This window comes from Gobius niger (genome assembly GCF_951799975.1).
Source record: "Gobius niger genome assembly, chromosome: 19".
NCBI classification, from domain to species: domain Eukaryota; kingdom Metazoa; phylum Chordata; class Actinopteri; order Gobiiformes; family Gobiidae; genus Gobius; species Gobius niger.
The window spans coordinates 29,147,679-29,171,271 of record NC_136870.1 but is presented as its reverse complement, the minus strand read 5'-3'; the positions used below and the strand labels follow the sequence as shown (position 1 = coordinate 29,171,271).

The 23,593-nt window shown below is 45.1% G+C and overlaps 1 protein-coding gene across 2 annotated transcripts in view; it reads left to right on the top strand.

The window, feature by feature from the left end:
- Positions 1–9,866, top strand: part of st6galnac (ST6 (alpha-N-acetyl-neuraminyl-2,3-beta-galactosyl-1,3)-N-acetylgalactosaminide alpha-2,6-sialyltransferase) — a 45,100-nt gene extending 35,234 nt beyond the window's left edge. For both annotated transcript variants that reach the window (XM_079577326.1, XM_079577327.1), the window contains exons 9-11: positions 5,299–5,398; positions 9,625–9,808; positions 9,839–9,866. In XM_079577326.1, coding sequence (XP_079433452.1) covers positions 5,299–5,398; positions 9,625–9,792 — 268 coding nt within the window. In that variant the 3' untranslated portion in view covers positions 9,793–9,808; positions 9,839–9,866. The remainder of the gene's footprint in view (positions 1–5,298; positions 5,399–9,624; positions 9,809–9,838) is intronic.
- The last annotated feature ends 13,727 nt before the right edge of the window (positions 9,867–23,593 follow it).

Here is a 23,593-nt window from a genome sequence, read left to right as displayed (position 1 = left end):
AAATTGACCAAAAAAATGACAAAAAAATTGAAAAAAATAACAAAAATTTGATGAAAATGTGCCGAAAATTTGCCAAAAAAATGACCAAAAATTGACCAAAAAATGACAAAAAAGTTACAAAAATGAGTTGAATACCCAACAAAAAAAAGATGGTGATTCATCCGAGACCTCCGCAACAGGTCAGTCCCCACCCACAACGCCCTACACCCGAGACCTCCGCAAAAAGTGACAAAAAATTGATGAAAAAGTGGCAAAAATGTCACAAGAAATTGCCAAAAAAATGACAAAAATGTGATAAAAAATGACAAAAAATAAACAAAAAATTGACCAAAAATGACCGAAAAAATGAAAAAAATTTGATAAAAAATGACAAAAAAATTGACAAAAAAATGATAAAAATTTGATAAAAAATGACCAAAAAAAAGACCAAAAATAACAAAAAAATTACAAAAAAATGACAAAAATTTGATGAAAATGTGCCGAAAATGTGCCAAAAAAAAAGACAAAAAATGGACCACAAACACCTACAACGCCCTACACCCGAGACCTCCGCAACAGGTCAGTCCCCACAAACACCTACAACGCCCTACACCCGAGACCTCCGCAACAGGTCAGTCCTCACAAACACCTACAACGCCCTACACCCGAGACCTCCGCAACAGGTCAGTCCTCACAAACACCTACAACGCCCTACACCCGAGACCTCCGCAACAGGTCAGTCCCCACCCACACCTACAACGCCCTACACCCGAGACCTCCACAACAGGTCAGTCCTCACAAACACCTACAACGCCCTACACCCGAGACCTCCGCAACAGGTCAGTCCTCACAAACGCCTACAACGCCCTACACCCGAGACCTCCGCAACAGGTCAGTCCTCACAAACACCTACAACGCCCTACACCCGAGACCTCCGCAACAGGTCAGTCCCCACCCACACCTACAACGCCCTACACCCGAGACCTCCGCAACAGGTCAGTCCTCACCCACACCTACAACGCCCTACACCCGAGACCTCCACAACAGGTCAGTCCTCACAAACACCTACAACGCCCTACACCCGAGACCTCCGCAACAGGTCAGTCCCCACCCACACCTACAACGCCCTACACCCGAGACCTCCGCAACAGGTCAGTCCTCACAAACACCTACAACGCCCTACACCCGAGACCTCCGCAACAGGTCAGTCCCCACCCACACCTACAACGCCCTACACCCGAGACCTCCGCAACAGGTCAGTCCCCACCCACACCTACAACGCCCTACACCCGAGACCTCCACAACAGGTCAGTCCCCACAAACACCTACAACGCCCTACACCCGAGACCTCCGCAACAGGTCAGTCCTCACCCACACCTACAACGCCCTACACCCGAGACCTCCACAACAGGTCAGTCCCCACAAACACCTACAACGCCCTACACCCGAGACCTCCGCAACAGGTCAGTCCTCACAAACACCTACAACGCCCTACACCCGAGACCTCCGCAACAGGTCAGTCCCCACCCACACCTACAACGCCCTACACCCGAGACCTCCACAACAGGTCAGTCCTCACAAACACCTACAACGCCCTACACCCGAGACCTCCACAAAAAGTGACGAAAAATTGAAGAAAAAGTGGCAAAAAAAAAGACAAAATATAACAAAAAAATGACAAAAAATTGACAAAAATGTGATAAAATTGACAAAAAAATGACAAAAAAGAAAAAAAAAAAGGACAAAAAAATGACAAAAAATGACAAAAAAATGACAAAAAAATTGACAAAAAAAAAGACAAAAATGTGATAAAAAATGACAAAAAAATGACAAAAAAATGACAAAATTGTGATAAAAATTGACCAAAAAAATGACAAAAAATAACAAAAAAATGACAAAAAATTGACAAAAAAAATGACAAAAATGTGATAAAAAATGACAAAAAAATGACAAAAAAATGACAAAAAAATGACAAAATTGTGATAAAAAAATGACAAAAAATTGACAAAAAAAAAGACAAAAAATGACCAAAAATGACCAAAAAGTTACAAAAATGAGTTGAATACCCAACAAAAAAATGATGTTGATTCACCCGAGACCTCCGCAACAGGTCAGTCCTCACAAACACCTACAACGCCCTACACCCGAGACCTCCGCAACAGGTCAGTCCCCACCCACACCTACAACGCCCTACACCCGAGACCTCCACAACAGGTCAGTCCCCACAAACACCTACAACGCCCTACACCCGAGACCTCCGCAACAGGTCAGTCCCCACCCACACCTACAACGCCCTACACCCGAGACCTCCACAACAGGTCAGTCCCCACAAACACCTACAACGCCCTACACCCGAGACCTCCGCAACAGGTCAGTCCCCACAAACACCTACAACGCCCTACACCCGAGACCTCCGCAACAGGTCAGTCCTCACCCACACCTACAACGCCCTACACCCGAGACCTCCGCAACAGGTCAGTCCCCACAAACACCTACAACGCCCTACACCCGAGACCTCCGCAACAGGTCAGTCCTCACTCACACCTACAACGCCCTACACCCGAGACCTCCGCAACAAGTGACAAAAAATTGATAAAAAAGTGGCTAAAATGTCACAAGAAATTGCCACAAAAAAGACAAAAATGTGATAAAAATTGACAAAAAATAACAAAAAAATGAAAAAATGTGATAAAAAATGACACAAAAAAAAGACAAAAATGTGCCAAGAAAATGACAAAAATGTGATAAAAAATGACCAAAAAAATGACCAAAAAATAACAAAAAAATGACAAAAATTGACAAAAAAATTGACAAAAAAATGACAAAAAATGACAAAAAAATTGACAAAAAAATTGACAAAAAAAATGACAAAAATGTGATAAAAAAGGACAAAAAAAGGACAAAAAAATGACAAAAATGTGATAAAAAAGGACAAAAAAAGGACAAAAAATGACAAAAAAATAACAAAAAAATAACAAAAAAAATTGACAAAAAAATGACAAAAATTTGCCGAAAATTTGCCAAAAAAAATGACTAAAAATTGACAAAAAAATGACAAAAAAGTTACAAAAATGAGTTGAATACCCAACAAAAAAATGATGGTGATTCATCCGAGACCTCCACAACAGGTCAGTCCTCACCCACACCTACAACGCCCTACACCCGAGACCTCCGCAACAGGTCAGTCCTCACCCACACCTACCACGCCCTACACCCGAGACCTCCACAACAGGTCAGTCCTCACCCACACCTACAACGCCCTACACCCGAGACCTCCACAACAGGTCAGTCCTCACAAACACCTACAACGCCCTACACCCGAGACCTCCACAACAGGTCAGTCCCCACAAACACCTACAACGCCCTACACCCGAGACCTCCGCAACAGGTCAGTCCTCACAAACACCTACAACGCCCTACACCCGAGACCTCCGCAACAGGTCAGTCCTCACAAACACCTACAACGCCCTACACCCGAGACCTCCACAACAGGTCAGTCCTCACAAACACCTACAACGCCCTACACCCGAGACCTCCGCAACAGGTCAGTCCTCACAAACACCTACAACGCCCTACACCCGAGACCTCCGCAACAGGTCAGTCCCAACCCACACCTACAACACCCTACACCCGAGACCTCCACAACAGGTCAGTCCTCACAAACACCTACAACGCCCTACACCCGAGACCTCCACAACAGGTCAGTCCTCACAAACACCTACAACGCCCTACACCCGAGACCTCCGCAACAGGTCAGTCCTCACAAACACCTACAACGCCCTACACCCGAGACCTCCGCAACAGGTCAGTCCTCACCCACACCTACAACGCCCTACACCCGAGACCTCCACAACAGGTCAGTCCTCACAAACACCTACAACGCCCTACACCCGATACCTCTGCAACAGGTCAGTCCCCACAAACACCTACAACGCCCTACACCCGAGACCTCCGCAACAGGTCAGTCCTCACCCACACCTACAACACCCTACACCCCAGACCTCCGCAAAAAGTGACGAAAAATTGAAGAAAAAGTGGCAAAAATGTCACAAGAAATTGCCAAAAATGTGATAGAAATTGACAAAAAAATGAAAAAAATGTGATAAAAATTGACAAAAAAAAGACAAAAATGTGATGAAAATGTGCCGAAAATGTGCCAAAAAAAAAGACCAAAAATTGACCAAAAATAACAAAAAACCGACAAAAAAATGACAAAAATGTGATAAAAATTGACCAAAAAATGACCAAAAATAACAAAAAAATGACAAAAAAAATGACAAAAAAAATGACAAAAATGTGACAAAAAAATGACAAAAATGTGATAAAAATCGACAAAAAAATGACAAAAATGTGATAAAAAAATAACAAAAAAATAACAAAAAAATGACAAAAAATAAAAAAAAAAGACAAAAAAGTACATAAATGAGTTGAATACCCAACAAAAAAATGATGGTGATTCACCCGAGACCTCCGCAACAGGTCAGTCCCCACCCACACCTACAACGCCCTACACCCGATACCTCCGCAACAGGTCAGTCCTCACCCACACCTACAACGCCCTACACCCGATACCTCCGCAAAAAGTGACGAAAAATTGATGAAAAAGTGGCAAAAATGTCACAAGAAATTGACAAAAATGTGATAAAAAATGACAAAAAATTGACAAAAATGTGATAAAAATTGACCAAAAAAATGACAAAAAAATGACAAAAAATTGACAAAAAACGACAAAAAAATGACAAAAATGTGTTAAAAATTGATAAAAAAAATGACAAAAAAATGACAAAAAATTGACAAAAAATTGACAAAAAACGACAAAAAAATGACAAAAATGTGATAAAAAATGACAAAAAAATGACAAAAAAATGACAAAAAAAAATGACAAAAAAATGACAAAAAAATGACAAAAAATAACAAAAAATTGACAAAAAATAACAAAAAAATGACAAAAAATTGACAAAAATGTGATAAAAATTGGCCAAAAAAATGACAAAAAATAACAAAAAAAGACTAAAAATTGACCAAAAAAAAGACTAAAAATTGACAAAAAAATTGACAAAAAATAACAAAAAAAAGACTAAAAATTGACAAAAATGTTACAAAAATGAGTTCAATACCCAACAAAAAAATGATGGTGATTCATCCGAGACCTCCGCAACAAGTCAGTCCTCACCCACACCTACAACGCCCTACACCCGAGACCTCCGCAACAAGTCAGTCCTCACCCACACCTACAACGCCCTACACCCGCCGACACCACCTCCCCTCTGACCACCTCCTCCTCCTCCGGAGCCTCTGATGTAAGGTCTGTTCCTGCAGGTTCCTTCGCTCCAGCGCCCTGAAGACCAAGTACAAGAACATCTACAGACCGTCCACTGGAGCCGTGATGCTGCTGGCGGCTCTGCACACGTGTGACCAGGTAACTGTCCTTTACACGCGTGACCAGGTAACTGTCCTTTACACGCGTGACCAGGTAACTGTCCTTTACACGCGTGACCAGGTAACTGTCCTTTACACGCGTGACCAGGTAACTGTCCTTTACACGCGTGACCAGGTAACTGTCCTTTACACGCGTGACCGGGTAACTGTCCTTTACACGCGTGACCAGGTAACTGTCCTTTACACGCGTGACCAGGTAACTGTCCTTTACACGCGTGACCAGGTAACTGTCCTTTACACGCGTGACCGGGTAACTGTCCTTTACACGCGTGACCAGGTAACTGTCCTTTACACGCGTGACCAGGTAACTGTCCTTTATGCTGCGTCCACACCACATGCGTTTTGAGCGTCAAAAACGCGCCTCAAGCGTCGTTAGACGCTTGTTTTCATGGGAGAAAACCGGAGCTCAATGTGAGCTACCTGAGCTAACTGAGCTAACTGAGCTACCTGAGCTACCTGAGCTACCTGAGGTAACTGAGCTAACTGAGCTAACTGAGCTAACTGAGGTAACTGAGCTAACTGAGCTAACTGAGCTAACTGAGCTAACTGAGGTAACTGATCTAACTGAGGTAACTGAGGTAACTGAGCTAACTGAGCTAACTGAGCTAACTGAGCTAACTGAGCTAACTGAGCTAACTGAGCTAACTGAGCTAACTGAGCTACCTGAGCTACCTGAGCTACCTGAGCTACCTGAGGTAACTGAGGTAACTGAGCTAACTGAGCTAACTGAGCTAACTGAGCTAACTGAGCTAACTGAGCTAACTGAGCTAACTGAGCTAACTGAGGTAACTGAGGTAACTGAGGTAACTGAGCTAACTGAGGTAACTGAGGTAACTGAGGTAACTGAGGTAACTGAGCTAACTGAGCTAACTGAGCTAACTGAGCTAACTGAGCTAACTGAGGTAACTGAGGTAACTGAGGTAACTGAGGTAACTGAGGTAACTGAGGTAACTGAGCTAACTGAGCTACCTGAGCTAACTGAGCTAACTGAGCTAACTGAGCTAACTGAGCTACCTGAGCTACCTGAGCTAACTGAGCTAACTGAGCTAACTGAGGTAACTGAGCTAACTGAGGTAACTGAGGTAACTGATCTAACTGAGCTACCTGAGCTACCTGAGCTACCTGAGCTAACTGAGCTACCTGAGCTAACTGAGCTAACTGAGCTAACTGAGCTAACTGAGGTAACTGAGGTAACTGAGGTAACTGAGGTAACTGAGGTAACTGAGGTAACTGAGCTACCTGAGCTAACTGAGCTAACTGAGCTAACTGAGCTAACTGAGCTAACTGAGCTACCTGAGCTAACTGAGCTAACTGAGCTAACTGAGGTAACTGAGCTACCTGAGCTAACTGAGCTACCTGAGCTAACTGAGCTAACTGAGCTAACTGAGCTACCTGAGCTACCTGAGCTAACTGAGCTAACTGAGCTACCTGAGCTAACTGAGGTAACTGAGGTAACTGAGGTAACTGATCTAACTGAGCTACCTGAGCTACCTGAGCTACCTGAGCTACCTGAGCTAACTGAGCTAACTGGGCTAACTGAGGTAACTGAGCTAACTGAGCTAACTGGGCTAACTGGGCTAACTGGGCTAACTGAGGTAACTGATCTAACTGAGCTAACTGGGCTAACTGAGGTAACTGATCTAACTGAGCTAACTGAGCTAACTGGGCTAACTGGGCTAACTGAGGTAACTGATCTAACTGAGCTAACTGAGGTAACTGAGCTAACTGAGCTACCTGAGCTACCTGAGCTAACTGAGCTAACTGAGCTAACTGATCTAACTGAGCTAACTGAGCTAACTGAGCTAACTGAGCTAACTGAGCTAACTGAGCTAACTGAGGTAACTGATCTAACTGAGCTAACTGAGCTAACTGAGCTAACTGAGGTAACTGATCTAACTGAGCTAACTGAGGTAACTGAGGTAACTGAGCTAACTGAGCTACCTGAGCTACCTGAGCTAACTGAGCTAACTGAGCTAACTGAGCTAACTGAGCTAACTGAGCTAACTGAGCTAACTGAGCTAACTGAGCTAACTGAGGTAACTGATCTAACTGAGCTAACTGAGCTAACTGAGCTAACTGAGCTAACTGAGCTAACTGAGGTAACTGATCTAACTGAGCTAACTGAGGTAACTGAGCTAACTGAGCTAACTGAGCTACCTGAGCTACCTGAGCTAACTGAGCTAACTGAGGTAACTGATCTAACTGAGCTAACTGAGCTAACTGAGCTAACTGAGCTAACTGAGCTAACTGAGCTAACTGAGCTAACTGATCTAACTGAGCTAACTGAGCTAACTGAGCTACCTGAGCTACCTGAGCTACCTGAGCTAACTGAGCTAACTGAGGTAACTGATCTAACTGAGCTAACTGAGCTACCTGAGCTAACTGAGCTACCTGAGCTAAGTGAGCTAACTGAGGTAACTGATCTAACTGAGCTAACTGAGCTACCTGAGCTACCTGAGCTAACTGAGCTAACTGAGGTAACTGATCTAACTGAGCTAACTGAGCTAACTGAGCTACCTGAGCTAACTGAGCTACCTGAGCTAACTGAGCTACCTGAGCTAACTGAGCTAACTGAGGTAACTGATCTAACTGAGCTAACTGAGCTAACTGAGGTAACTGAGCTAACTGAGCTACCTGAGCTACCTGAGCTAACTGAGCTAACTGAGCTAACACGCTGGTTTCCTCCCGGAGCTGATTGTAGATGATGTGAGTAATAAACTCCAACATCAGCAGCTCAGTGTGTGATCATTGTTCTTTAATGACTTTATTTGTTCATATTTCTCGTTTTCATGTGAGGACCGGAGGTTTAGCTTAGCATTAGCTTTCTCCGGTGCTAATGCTACAACAGGCTCCTCGAGGCCCAAACACATTCCCAGCGCAGATGTTTTGTTGTCGCTGCTTTTAATCCTGGTGTTTTACAAAGACACATCAGTGTTTCTTTATCTAAAGTCCCAGAGCTGCTGTAGCTCCGGTTCACCATGAAGCTAAACCTCCATGACTTGTTTACATCTGTGGGGCTGGCAGAACATCTGCCCCGGTGGCTCAGCTACAGCGTCACTATGGGGAGAAAGCTCCTGATTGGTCGACGCTCGCGAGTTTCTCCAAAAAGTTCAACATTTCCCAACTCAACTTGAAGCAGCTGAACGTCTTATCTCTCCTACGCCGTCAACACTTTCCCTTCAAGGCCACGGAGCCAAAACCAGATACGGCCTGAGCTCTGGGTCATGTTTGCATAACACAGACTTTCAGACTGGAAACAACTGCACACACACATACTTCTGTGTGTATTACCCGTGTACTCGTGTATTAACTACTCGTGCACTCGTGTATATATTACCCGTGTACTCGTGTACTTGCAGGTGGACGCGTACGGCTTCATGACGCCCGACTACATGAAGTACTCGTGTATATTACCCGTGTACTTGTGTACTTGCAGGTGGACGCGTACGGCTTCATGACGCCCGACTACATGAAGTACTCGTGTATATTACCCGTGTACTCGTGTACTTGCAGGTGGACGCGTACGGCTTCATGACGCCCGACTACATGAAGTACTCGTGTATATTACTCGTGTACTCGTGTACTTGCAGGTGGACGCGTACGGCTTCATGACGCCCGACTACATGAAGTACTCGTGTATATGACCCGTGTACTCGTGTACTTGCAGGTGGACGCGTACGGCTTCATGACGCCCGACTACATGAAGTACTCGTGTATATGACCCGTGTACTCGTGTACTTGCAGGTGGACGCGTACGGCTTCATGACGCCCGACTACATGAAGTACTCGTGTATATTACCCGTGTACTCGTGTACTTGCAGGTGGATGCGTACGGCTTCATGACGCCCGACTACATGAAGTACTCGTGTATATTACCCGTGTACTCGTGTACTTGCAGGTGGATGCGTACGGCTTCATGACGCCCGACTACATGAAGTACTCGTGTGTATGACCCGTGTACTCGTGTACTTGCAGGTGGACGCGTACGGCTTCATGACGCCCGACTACATGAAGTACTCGTGTATATGACCCGTGTACTCGTGTACTTGCAGGTGGACGCGTACGGCTTCATGACGCCCGACTACATGAAGTACTCGTGTATATGACCCGTGTACTCGTGTACTTGCAGGTGGACGCGTACGGCTTCATGACGCCCGACTACATGAAGTACTCGTGTATATTACCCGTGTACTCGTGTACTTGCAGGTGGACGCGTACGGCTTCATGACGCCCGACTACATGAAGTACTCCGATCATTACTACGACAGGACGTTCCACGGCGTCGGCTTCTACATCAACCACGACCTGCGTTTGGAGATGTCGCTATGGCAACAGCTGCACAAGGCGGGGCTTATCCGGCTCTACATGCACTGACTCCGCCCCCTCATGTGTGTTTTTATTATCAGGCCAAACGCTGCAGTGAGTGCCACTAAAACATGAACAATAGGGTCAAAGAGGCTTCAGACCAAAGCGTTAAAGCCCTGGACGAGCGAGAGTTTTATTCATAATGAACTTTTAGATTTGACCAAAACGTTTTAAATGTTACGTTCGTTTGCTTTAAGTCTCGTTACGGCTTTAAAGTATAAATACTTTAATGTACATGAAACTTTTCACATATTTATCAAAACCACGTCTGAAGAAATATTTAATCGTGAATTTAAAAAATGAAAAGAAATATTTTCCGTTACAGTTTCCATCAGGGAATCGATTCGATACCGATACTGGTCATTTCATCTGAGTCAATGTATTTCAATCAATATACATTTACAAATCTGGTTATTTTATATAAATATGATAAAAATTATTATTAAATACTTTAACGGGTTCATTAAACAAAGTTACTGTGAAATAAAAACAAAGAAACTGAATCTAAACCAGGAGGACGTGATCACAACACACGCCTTCTTTTACATGAAGATCAGTATCGTATATATCCCAATGTCCATGCTTAAAAAGTATTGATACTTAAAAAGTATCGATACTTTTTAAGTATCGATACCACAATATCGATACTTAAAAAGTATCGATACTGTGGTATCGATCCGCCCATCCCTTGTCTTCATCGCTGCGGACGACAAAAAAAAAATCAGGATTTGACTGAAAACTTCACATCACAAGTGACTTCCTGTTTTGATTCTCGCCAAAATAAAAGCCCTGAGCTCGTCTCAGCAGGTCCTTCAACATCACGAGAATATAAATAATTATAATAATAATTATAATGATAATGATAATAATGCATTGTTTTTCTACAGCACTTTTCTCTCTGAACATGGCATTATTCTTTCGCTCCACACTCGGTGGTGATGAGCCACTATTGTAGCCACAGCTGCCCTGTAGACTGACGGATGCGAGGCTCCCGGTCTGCGCCCTCGGCCCCCCCGACCCCCCCCGCCCCCCCCCAGGCCGTCCCAGAGCCTCCCCCAGGCCCCCCCGACCCCCCCAGGCCGTCCCAGAGCCTCCCTCAGGCCCCCCCGACCCCCCCGGGCCGTCCCAGAGCCTCCCCCAGGCCCCTCCGACCCCCCCGGGCCGTCCCAGAGCCTCCCCCAGGCCCCCCCGACCCCCCCCAGGCCCCCCCGACCCCCCCAGGCCGTCCCAGAGCCTCCCCCAGGCCCCCCCGACCCCCCCAGGCCGTCCCAGAGCCTCCCTCAGGCCCCCCCGACCCCCCCGGGCCGTCCCAGAGCCTCCCCCAGGCCCCTCCGACCCCCCCGGGCCGTCCCAGAGCCTCCCCCAGGCCCCCCCGACCCCCCCAGGCCGTCCCAGAGCCTCCCCCAGGCCCCCCCGACCCCCCCAGGCCGTCCCAGAGCCTCCCTCAGGCCCCCCCAGGCCCCCCCCGGGCCGTCCCAGAGCCTCCCCCAGGCCCCCCCGACCCCCCCAGGCCGTCCCAGAGCCTCCCTCAGGCCCCCCCAGGCCCCCCCCGGGCCGTCCCAGAGCCTCCCTCAGGACGTGCGTTTGGTCCGGTTTGAATCTTTAATGTTTGAACCTGAGTCTCGGGTTCGTGTTTCGCCGTTTGAGCTTCGTTTCCACTCGATCTTTGTTTCTGTGATTCTGGAAGTCGAGTAACTCAAGTGTCTTCACTCAAACGTTAACGGGACGACTCTCGCATTTACTCAGAGGATCGAGTACTAGTTTTACTCGAGTAACAGTTACTCCGTCCTCTGAGTAAAATGTTAAAGAGTAAATATTTCATACATTTTCTTTGGAAGTTTAGTTTCTCATCGTTTACGTCACGGTTGAAAGAGTTTCGTGGCGCTAGGCTAATGCGAGGCTAATGCTAGGCTAATGCTAGGCTAATGCTAGGCTAATGCTAGGCTAATGCTAGGCTAATGCTAGGCTAATGCTAGGCTAAACAGTGTGACCCGCTCCACTTCTAACCCCAGACTAACCATAGAAATGTCTGTGTCCACAGACCCTTTAATTGTTTGTAAACATTCGGGGCTGAGCTGGAGGCAGGAAGTCAGATTCCTATCTATTTCCATTGGAGCTGTTGTCATGGTAACGATAAACAAATGTTTAAGGAAATGTCAAATAAACCTTATTTTATCGTCTCGAATGTCGTTCCTCTTGTTCTGGCGCCATAAGCCACAACAGGACCACGTTTTAGTCGTAGTTTTACACTTGTAATATATTATAATCACTAGTTTTTGTTTAATCTTATTTCTCTCGATCACTTCCTGTCTCCAGATGATGTCACTGATGATGTCAGCATTTAAAGGGCCAATAGATACAGACGCATCTCGTCATAGAAGGGGGCGTGGCTTCGCCGAGGGGGAAAATAGAATCTTTAGAGAAACACCATTTTCCACTCTTTTTAGCCGTTTTCTGGTGAAATATGAACTGATTTATCACATAAATAACGTCAAGTGTAAATCGGGCCCATATGGATATTTTCTCACAGCAGATTGTTCAGTAGAAGTGAAAAAACGGCAGTTGTAGCAAGCGCTAGCTAACCGTTAGCATTAGCCCGATGCTAACATGTAGCATCAAGTTAGCATTCTCCGTTATTCATGTATTTATGGGCTGTTGAACCACTTTGCTCCTCCCCATGTCTTTGTTTCTTTATTTAGTAGAAACTATTTTCATAATTCAGCATTTGTTAAAGTAGTTTTTGAATAATGAGAGAAAATATAAATTTTTTCAAAGTTTTTCCCCCTTAACTATTTTCAAAAATGACCATATATGGGCGATTCCAGAGATGTGTCTGTATCTATAGAATCATTTAAAGAACTTATATTTGAGCATCAGCTTCGTGGTTGTATTAGCTACGCAGGCTAGCTGATACCATAGACATGCACTAGCCTAGCATTAGCCTAGCGCCACGAAACTCTTCAAACATAAGAACTGCATGAATTACAAAAACAAATATCTCCATAAATCAGCTAATATGCTAATATGCTAATGAGTCCGACACTGTGGGGGCGGGGCCACAGATGGCGTGTTTGATCCCGTGAGTCGTTTCCGAGCCGCACGTTAAACCCGTGACCTTCCCGCCGGCCTCTCCCGCGGCTCCGGTTTCTCTCCGGAGGCCGAGACCAAACCTGGGACTTAAACCTGGGACTTAAACCCACGGCTCGGACTCAAAGGGCTCGTTCTGAGCTCGCGTTACAGTCGTCTGGACTGAGCCCAAAGTGCCTTTTCTCTTCCTTTTGTGCCTCATTTACTCAGTGAAACTAAATCACTCCAAACCAAAGACTGGATCAGGGACGTTCACTGTGTTCGGGGAATGTGGGAAATGTGCAATTTGTAAAAGTCTGTTTGATTCGATAAAAGACTGATTTCACCGAGTCCTTTGTTTCTTCATGATTTTACTTTAGGAGAGTTTGTGAATAAAACTGAATCATTAGAGACACATTTAATCAGTGGTTTAAGATTAAAGCTTCAGGGTCAGATGAAGCTTCAGGTCTGGAGCAGAAGGAACTCACGTTAATACAGTTACTCCATGGTCTGTGTGATACTGGATTCTGATTGGCTGGTGCATTATTTTAGTCCGGTAGTTAAATCACTGGGATGTCACTCCGCTGTGGCGTCGCCATAGCAACGCCTGACACAGCTGAATCAGATAAAGGCGTAATTAGTGACTGACAGGAACGTATGAGATGGATTTAGTGTTTGCTAAATGTTTGTAGAGGAGAGTGAGCAGCTAGGTTAGCTACTGTTAATAACATATGAGCTTTACATTTCTATTGGAAACAAGCAACAAAACTGGAACAATGATGGAAATGTCACAAAAAAAGTGACGAAAACTTGGTGAAAAAGTGGCAAAAATGTCAAGAAATTGACAAAAAATGGAGGAAAAAAATGACAAAAATGACAAAAAACGACAAAAAAATGACAAAAAACGACAAAAAAAAACGACAAAAAAACAACAAAACGCCAAAAAATGACAAAAAACGACAAAAAAACAACCAAAAAAACAACCAAAAAACGACAAAAAAACGACTAAAAAACTACAAAAAAGACAAAAAAAGACAAAAAAAGACAAAAAAAAGACAAAAACGACAAAAAAATGACAAAAAAAGTCAAAAAACGACAAAAAACGACAAAAAAACGACCAAAAAACGACAAAAAAGACAAAAAACGACAAAAAAACGACAAAAAAACGACAAAACACGGCAAGACAAAAAAACGACAAAAAATGACAAAAAACGACAAAAAATGACAAAACGACAAAAAAACGACAAAAAACGTCAAAAAAACGTCAAAAAAACGACAAAAAACGACAAAAAACGACAAAAAACAAAAAAACACAAAAAACCACAACAAAAAACGACAAAAAAACGACAAAAAATGACAAAACGACAAAAAAACGACAAAAAATGACAAAAAACGACAAAAACCACAAAAAACCACAACAAAAAAAAAACACAAAAAAACAAAAAACAACAAAAAACAACAAAAAACGACAAAAAAACGACAAAAAACAACAAAAAAACGACAAAAAACAACAAAAAACGACAAGACAAAAAAACGACAAGACAAAAAAACGACAAAAAAATGACAAAAAACGACAAAACACAAAAAACGACAAAAAAACGACAAAAAACGACAAAAAAACGACAAAAAAACGACAAAAAACGACAAAAAAACGACAAAAAACGACAAAAAATGACAAAACGACAAAAAACGACAAAAAACAAAAAAAACACAAAAAACGACAAAAAACAACAAAAAACGACTAAAAACGACAAAAAATGACAAAACGACAAAAAAACGACAAAAAACGACAAAAACGACAAAAAAACACAAAAAAACAAAAAAACACAAAAAAACACAAAAAACAACAAAAAACAACAAAAAGCGACAAAAAAACGACAAAAAACAAAAAAACGACAAAAAAACGACAAAAAAAACGTAAAAGGTAAATAACTGGTGCCCACGAGTGCCGCATATCGGTGTTTCCTTCCAGGGAAAAGTGTTTCCGGGTTAGTCCTGTTGTGTTGTGATTCTGTGCTGATGTTGTGTCGTTGAGCCTGACTGAGATCCTCGTAATAGCTGCGGAGAATGACTCGCTCTGAGACCAGCCTTCAGTGACCGGCTAATAACCCACACAAAATAGTCCCGTAGTCTGGCAGATTTAGTGACTTTAGTCAATGAAAAACACATGTATTATAAATGTTAGGTTTGTGGGACCCTGGTATAAGCGGATTAAACAACGTTATAATGCAGGAGGAACAACACTGTGTCGGGCGTTAGAACCGGCTAACGCAGCTCTGAGGTGTTTAGTCCTTAATCCTGATAAGAGTTTAATGAGAGTTCCTGTTCCTGAATCCACCAGTTCAAACGAAGCTCTGGTTTCAGCTCTAAACAACTCTGTGGATGAGGTTTGGATCTGCCGCCCTCTGCTGGACCACACGCCTCATTACAGTCCGGGACAAACGGGACTGAAAACAAAACTCAAGTGACATTCAATAAAATAAATAAAGCTTCCTGTTCGTCCCTCATCATTCCCACACACTTCCCTCCAGAATAAAAGCTGTTAGATCTCCTTCCCTTCAGAATAAAAGCCGTTAGATCTCCTTCCCTCCAGAATAAAAGCTGTTAGATCTCCTTCCCTCCAGAATAAAAGCTGTTAGATCTCCTTCCCTCCAGAATAAAAGCTGTTAGATCTCCTTCCCTTCAGAATAAAAGCTGTTAGATCTCCTTCCCTCCAGAATAAAAGCTGTTAGATCTCCTTCCCTCCAGAATAAAAGCCGTTAGATCTCCTTCCCTCCAGAATAAAAGCCGTTAGATCTCCTTCCCTCCAGAATAAAAGCCGTTAGATCTCCTTCCCTCCAGAATAAAAGCTGTTAGATCTCCTTCCCTCCAGAATAAAAGCTGTTAGATCTCCTTCCCTCCAGAATAAAAGCTGTTAGATCTCCTTCCCTCCAGAATAAAAGCTGTCAGATCTCCTTCCCTCCAGAATAAAAGCCGTTAGATCTCCTTCCCTCCAGAATAAAAGCTGTTAGATCTCCTTCCCTCCAGAATAAAAGCTGTTAGATCTCCTTCCCTCCAGAATAAAAGCTGTTAGATCTCCTTCCCTCCAGAATAAAAGCTGTCAGATCTCCTTCCCTTCAGAATAAAAGCTGTTAGATCTCCTTCCCTTCAGAATAAAAGCTGTTAGATCTCCTTCCCTTCAGAATAAAAGCTGTTAGATCTCCTTCCCTCCAGAATAAAAGCTGTCAGATCTCCTTCCCTTCAGAATAAAAGCTGTTAGATCTCCTTCCCTTCAGAATAAAAGCTGTTAGATCTCCTTCCCTTCAGAATAAAAGCTGTTAGAAAAAAACGACAAAAAACGACAAAAAACGACAAAAAACGACAAAAAACGACAAAAAAACACGACAAAAAAACGAAAAAAAAACGACAAAAAAAACCACAAAAAACGACGACAAAAAACAAAAAACGACAAAAAACGACAAAAAAACGAAAAAAAAACGACAAAAAAACGAAAAAAAAAAAAGACAAAAAAACGACAAAAAAACGACAAAAAAAACGACAAAAAAAACGAAAAAAAACCACAAAAAAACCACAAAAAACAAAAAACCACAAAAAAACGACAAAAAAAAACGACAAAAAACGACAAAAAAAACGACAAAAAAAAAAACGACAAAAAAACGACAAAAAAAACGACAAAAAAAAAAAAACGACAAAAAACAAAAAACGACAAAAAAACGAAAAAAACGACAAAAATACGACAAAAAAAACACAAAAAACAAAAAACGACAAAAAAACGACAAAAAACGACAAAAAAAACGACAAAAAAAAAAAAACGACACAAAAACGACAAAAAAACGTTCAGAAAAAAAGCTGTCAGATCTCCTTCCCTCCAGAATAAAAGCTGTTAGATCTCCTTCCCTTCAGAATAAAAGCCGTTAGATCTCCTTCCCTTCAGAATAAAAGCCGTTAGATCTCCTTCCCTTCAGAATAAAAGCTGTTAGATCTCCTTCCCTCCAGAATAAAAGCTGTTAGATCTCCTTCCCTTCAGAATAAAAGCTGTTAGATCTCCTTCCCTCCAGAATAAAAGCTGTTAGATCTCCTTCCCTTCAGAATAAAAGCTGTTAGATCTCCTTCCCTTCAGAATAAAAGCTGTTAGATCTCCTTCCCTTCAGAATAAAAGCTGTTAGATCTCCTCCCCTCCAGAATAAAAGCTCGCTCAAAGTTAAAAGTCACGTCTTTATTTGCACAAAAGGATCACGTACAAAAACACACAAATATTTACACGTTTTATAAAACAAACTGTAATTCAAACGGGTTTAAAGGAGAGGGTTTTACGTCGGTCACAGTTTGACGAGCAGCAGGGGGCGCCGCGGAGTCTCAGTGACGAGCAGCAGGGGGCGCTGCAGAGTCTCAGTGACGAGCAGCAGGGGGCGCCGCAGAGTCTCAGTGACGAGCAGCAGGGGGCGCCGCAGAGTCTCAGTGACGAGCAGCAGGGGGCGCCGCAGAGTCTCAGTGACGAGCAGCAGGGGGCGCTGCAGAGTCTCAGTGACGAGCAGCAGGGGGCGCTGCAGAGTCTCAGTGACGAGCAGCAGGGGGCGCCGCAGAGTCTCAGTGACGAGCAGCAGGGGGCGCCGCGGAGTCTCAGAGAGTTTAGTCCTGACTGTTCTCCCGAGTCTCCTCTTCTTCCAGCTCAGGCTCAGGCCGGGACTCGGACTCTGGGTCTGGGTCAGCCTCGGTCTCCTTGGTCTCCTCCTTATCGGTGTCCTGGGTCTCCTCGGTCTCCTCCTCCTCCTCCTCCTTGGCCTCGGTCTCCTCCTGAGTCTCCTCCTGGGTATTCTCCTTGGTCTCCTTGGCCTTGGTGGTTTCAGTTTCCTCAGCCTCAGTCTCCTCCTCCTCAGTCGCCTCCTCGGTCTCCTCCTCCTCCTCCTGGGTCTCTTGAGTCTCCTCCTGAGTCTCCTCCTGAGTCTCCTCCTGAGTCTCCTCCTCCTCCTGGGTCTCCTCCTCCTCCTGGGTCTCCTCCTCCTCCTGGGTCTCCTCCTCCTGGGTCTCCTGGGTGGGCGTCCCGTGTGCTCTGAAGCGGTACACGCAGGTGAACTCCTCGTGGCCCCAGTTTGACGACACTTGGACCAGAATGAACTGGAACGACTCCGTTTTCTCCTCCTGAAACGACAGCGCTCCTTTACAGACGAGGCCGGGTTTGTTTCTCCCCCTGTGGAGCTGCTCCTGCTCTGACAAACACAACTCTAAAACATGAACAATAGAAACACCTCAGGCTGCAGTGAGGAGGAGGGTTGGACTCAGAGGAGATGAAGAAGAAGAAGAAGAGCCACTCACTTTAACATGTTTCTGTTTCCACATGTGGATTTGTGGGTCTGACACGTCTTTCATCTCAAACATCCTTAAGTTAAAGGTTTCAATCACACAAATATATAATAATATAATATAATATAACATAATATAATAATAATAATAATAATAATAATAATATAATATAAAATCTCTGACAGGTCCAGTTTCAGAGCTTCATATTCAGGACTGTGACGTCAGAAACCGTCCTTCAGCTGCAGTGACTGATGTGTCCTGTAGAGGGCACTGTCTGTGTCTGAGTGACTCACAGTGACTCTGTAGTGACTGATGCGTCCTGTAGAGGGCACTGTCTGTGTCTGAGTGACTCACAGTGACTCTGTAGTGACTGATGCGTCCTGTAGAGGGCACTGTGTGTGTGTGAGTGACTCACAGTGACTCTGTAGTGACTGATACGTCCTGTAGAGGGCACTGTGTGTGTCTGAGTGACTCACAGTGACGCTGTAGTGACTGATGCGTCCTGTAGAGGGCACTGTGTGTGTGTGAGTGACTCACAGTGACTCTGTAGTGACTGATGCGTCCTGTAGAGGGCACTGTGTGTGTCTGAGTGACTCACAGTGACTCTGTAGTGACTGATGCGTCCTGTAGAGGGCACTGTGTGTGTCTGAGTGACTCACAGTGACTCTGTAGTGACTGATGCGTCCTGTAGAGGGCACTGTGTGTGTCTGAGTGACTCACAGTGACTCTGTAGTGACTGATGCGTCCTGTAGAGGGCACTGTGTGTGTGTGAGTGACTCACAGTGACGCTGTAGTGACTGATACGTCCTGTAGAGGGCACTGTGTGTGTGTGAGTGACTCACAGTGACGCTGTAGTGACTGATGCGTCCTGTAGAGGGCACTGTCTGTGTCTGAGTGACTCACAGTGACTCTGTAGTGACTGATGTGTCCTGTAGAGGGCACTGTGTGTGTGTGAGTGACTCACAGTGACGCTGTAGTGACTGATACGTCCTGTAGAGGGCACTGTGTGTGTGTGAGTGACTCACAGTGACGCTGTAGTGACTGATACGTCCTGTAGAGGGCACTGTGTGTGTCTGAGTGACTCACAGTGACTCAGTAGTGACTGATGCGTCCTGTAGAGGGCACTGTGTGTGTGTGAGTGACTCACAGTGACGCTGTAGTGACTGATGTGTCCTGTAGAGGGCACTGTCTGTGTGTGTGAGTGACTCTGTAGTGACTGATGCGTCCTGTAGAGGGCACTGTGTGTGTGTGAGTGACTCACAGTGACGCTGTAGTGACTGATACGTCCTGTAGAGGGCACTGTGTGTGTGTCTGAGTGACTCACAGTGACGCTGTAGTGACTGATGTGTCCTGTAGAGGGCACTGTCTGTGTGTGTGAGTGACTCTGTAGTGACTGATGCGTCCTGTAGAGGGCACTGTGTGTGTGTGAGTGACTCACAGTGACGCTGTAGTGACTGATACGTCCTGTAGAGGGCACTGTGTGTGTGTGAGTGACTCACAGTGACGCTGTAGTGACTGATGCGTCCTGTAGAGGGCACTGTCTGTGTGTGTGAGTGACTCACAGTGACGCTGTAGTGACTGATGCGTCCTGTAGAGGGCACTGTGTGTGTGTGAGTGACTCACAGTGACTCTGTAGTGACTGATACGTCCTGTAGAGGGCACTGTGTGTGTGTGAGTGACTCACAGTGACGCTGTAGTGACTGATACGTCCTGTAGAGGGCACTGTGTGTGTGTGAGTGACTCACAGTGACTCTGTAGTGACTGATACGTCCTGTAGAGGGCACTGTGTGTGTGTGAGTGACTCACAGTGACGCTGTAGTGACTGATGTGTCCTGTAGAGGGCACTGTCTGTGTGTGTGAGTGACTCTGTAGTGACTGATGCGTCCTGTAGAGGGCACTGTGTGTGTGTGAGTGACTCACAGTGACGCTGTAGTGACTGATACGTCCTGTAGAGGGCACTGTGTGTGTGTCTGAGTGACTCACAGTGACGCTGTAGTGACTGATACGTCCTGTAGAGGGCACTGTCTGTGTTTGAGTGACTCACAGTGACGCTGTAGTGACTGATACGTCCTGTAGAGGGCACTGTCTGTGTTTGAGTGACTCACAGTGACTCTGTAGTGACTGATGCGTCCTGTAGAGGGCACTGTGTGTGTGAGTGACTCACAGTGACTCTGTAGTGACTGATACGTCCTGTAGAGGGCACTGTGTGTGTGTGTGAGTGACTCACAGTGACGCTGTAGTGACTGATACGTCCTGTAGAGGGCACTGTCTGTGTTTGAGTGACTCACAGTGACTCTGTAGTGACTGATGCGTCCTGTAGAGGGCACTGTGTGTGTGAGTGACTCACAGTGACTCTGTAGTGACTGATACGTCCTGTAGAGGGCACTGTGTGTGTGTGAGTGACTCACAGTGACGCTGTAGTGACTGATACGTCCTGTAGAGGGCACTGTGTGTGTCTGAGTGACTCACAGTGACTCTGTAGTGACTGATGCGTCCTGTAGAGGGCACTGTCTGTGTCTGAGTGACTCACAGTGACTCTGTAGTGACTGATGCGTCCTGTAGAGGGCACTGTGTGTGTCTGAGTGACTCTGTAGTGACTGATGCGTCCTGTAGAGGGCACTGTGTGTGTGTGAGTGACTCACAGTGACGCTGTAGTGACTGATGCGTCCTGTAGAGGGCACTGTGTGTGTCTGAGTGACTCACAGTGACTCTGTAGTGACTGATGCGTCCTGTAGAGGGCACTGTGTGTGTCTGAGTGACTCACAGTGACGCTGTAGTGACTGATACGTCCTGTAGAGGGCACTGTGTGTGTCTGAGTGACTCACAGTGACTCAGTAGTGACTGATGCGTCCTGTAGAGGGCACTGTGTGTGTCTGAGTGACTCACAGTGACTCTGTAGTGACTGATGCGTCCTGTAGAGGGCACTGTCTGTGTCTGAGTGACTCTGTAGTGACTGATATGTCCTGTAGAGGGCACTGTGTGTGTGTCTGAGTGACTCACAGTGACGCTGTAGTGACTGATACGTCCTGTAGAGGGCACTGTGTGTGTGTCTGAGTGACTCACAGTGACTCTGTAGTGACTGATGCGTCCTGTAGAGGGCACTGTGTGTGTCTGAGTGACTCACAGTGACTCTGTAGTGACTGATGCGTCCTGTAGAGGGCACTGTCTGTGTCTGAGTGACTCTGTAGTGACTGATACGTCCTGTAGAGGGCACTGTGTGTGTGTCTGAGTGACTCACAGTGACTCTGTAGTGACTGATGCGTCCTGTAGAGGGCACTGTCTGTGTCTGAGTGACTCTGTAGTGACTGATACGTCCTGTAGAGGGCACTGTGTGTGTGTCTGAGTGACTCACAGTGACTCTGTAGTGACTGATGCGTCCTGTAGAGGGCACTGTGTGTGTGTCTGAGTGACTCACAGTGACTCTGTAGTGACTGATGCGTCCTGTAGAGGGCACTGTGTGTGTCTGAGTGACTCACAGTGACTCTGTAGTGACTGATGCGTCCTGTAGAGGGCACTGTCTGTGTCTGAGTGACTCTGTAGTGACTGATACGTCCTGTAGAGGGCACTGTGTGTGTCTGAGTGACTCACAGTGACTCTGTAGTGACTGATGCGTCCTGTAGAGGGCACTGTGTGTGTGTCTGAGTGACTCACAGTGACGCTGTAGTGACTGATACGTCCTGTAGAGGGCACTGTGTGTGTGTCTGAGTGACTCACAGTGACGCTGTAGGTCTGCAGAGCGTCTCCGTCCTCGTCGTACAGATACGTCCCCAGCAGAGCGCCCTCCTCCTCCAGCTCGTCCCTCAGGCCCTGCAGATCCAAACACAAACTTAATAATGGAAAGAGCCAGGTTTAAATGGGAGCTTTTATTAAGCCACATATTAATCACAAAGTGACTGGTTATTAGTGAAAAGAACCCTTTATTAAAGAGTATCTTACATAAACTCTGAAGTCCTTAATTAACCTCTTAACTCCCGCCTGAACTGAGAGCATTTTCTCCAGTTCAGCTTTACCCAAATCCTTTTGAAAGCTAAGACCTACAAAACTCATCTAAATGGATCTTTTTCCTCACATTTTTTTTGGTTATTCAACTATTCAATTTTTTTGTCTTTTTTTTGTCTTCATTTTTTTGTGACATTTTTGTCATCTTCGTCAAAGTTTTCTCACTTTTTTGTCACATTTTTGTCTCAGTTTTGTTGCTATTTTCTCACCTTTTTTTCCAGAAGCTTTTGGATTGGGGTAAAGCTAAATTGGAGAAAATGTGCTCGGTTCAGGTGGGAGTTAAGGGATTAAAGAGTATCTCACGTAGAGGCTGAAGTCCTTTATTAAAGAGTATCTCACGTAGACGCTGAAGTCCTTTATTAAAGAGTATCTCACGTAGAGGCTGAAGTCCTTTATTAAAGAGTATCTTACGTAGAGGCTGAAGTCCTTTATTAAAGAGTATCTTACGTAGACGCTGAAGTCCTTGGGGGCGCTCCGCACTGACCCGCTGGGGGAGAGCGCCCGGGGGACGTGTTCGAGGGAGAACCCGGAGGGGATGATCCTGGAGGACAGACGGATCACGAACTCACCGCTGGAGCCGCTGAACGCCCAACAGTTCCCGGGCTGAACGTCCGGCTGCAGAGACAGAACAGAAGTATAAATCACATATCACATGGATGACGGTGCAGAAGTGTAAATCACATGACGGTGCAGAAGTGTAAATCACATGACGGTGTAGAAGTGTAAATCACATGACGGTGCAGAAGTGTAAATCACATGACGGTGCAGAAGTGTAAATCACATGACGGTGTAGAAGTGTAAATCACATGACTGAGCAGAAGTGTAAATCACATGACGGTGTAGAAGTGTAAATCACATGACGGTGCAGAAGTGTAAATCACATGACGGTGCAGAAGTGTAAATCACATGACGGTGCAGAAGTGTAAATCACATGACGGTGTAGAAGTGTAAATCACATGACGGTGCAGAAGTGTAAATCACCTGGATGACGGTGTAGAAGTGTAAATCACATGACAGTGTAGAAGTGTAAATCACATGACGGTGTAGAAGTGTAAATCACATGACAGTGTAGAAGTGTAAATCACATGACAGTGCAGAAGTGTAAATCACATGACAGTGCAGAAGTGTAAATCACATGACGGTGTAGAAGTGTAAATCACATGACGGTGTAGAAGTGTAAATCACATGACGGTGCAGAAGTGTAAATCACATGACGGTGCAGAAGTGTAAATCACATGACGGAGCAGAAGTGTAAATCACATGACGGAGCAGAAGTGTAAATCACATGACGGTGCAGAAGTGTAAATCACATGACGGTGCAGAAGTATATATCACCTGGATGACGGTGTAGAAGTGTAAATCACATGACGGTGCAGAAGTGTAAATCACATGACGGTGCAGAAGTGTAAATCACATGACAGTGTAGAAGTGTAAATCACATGAC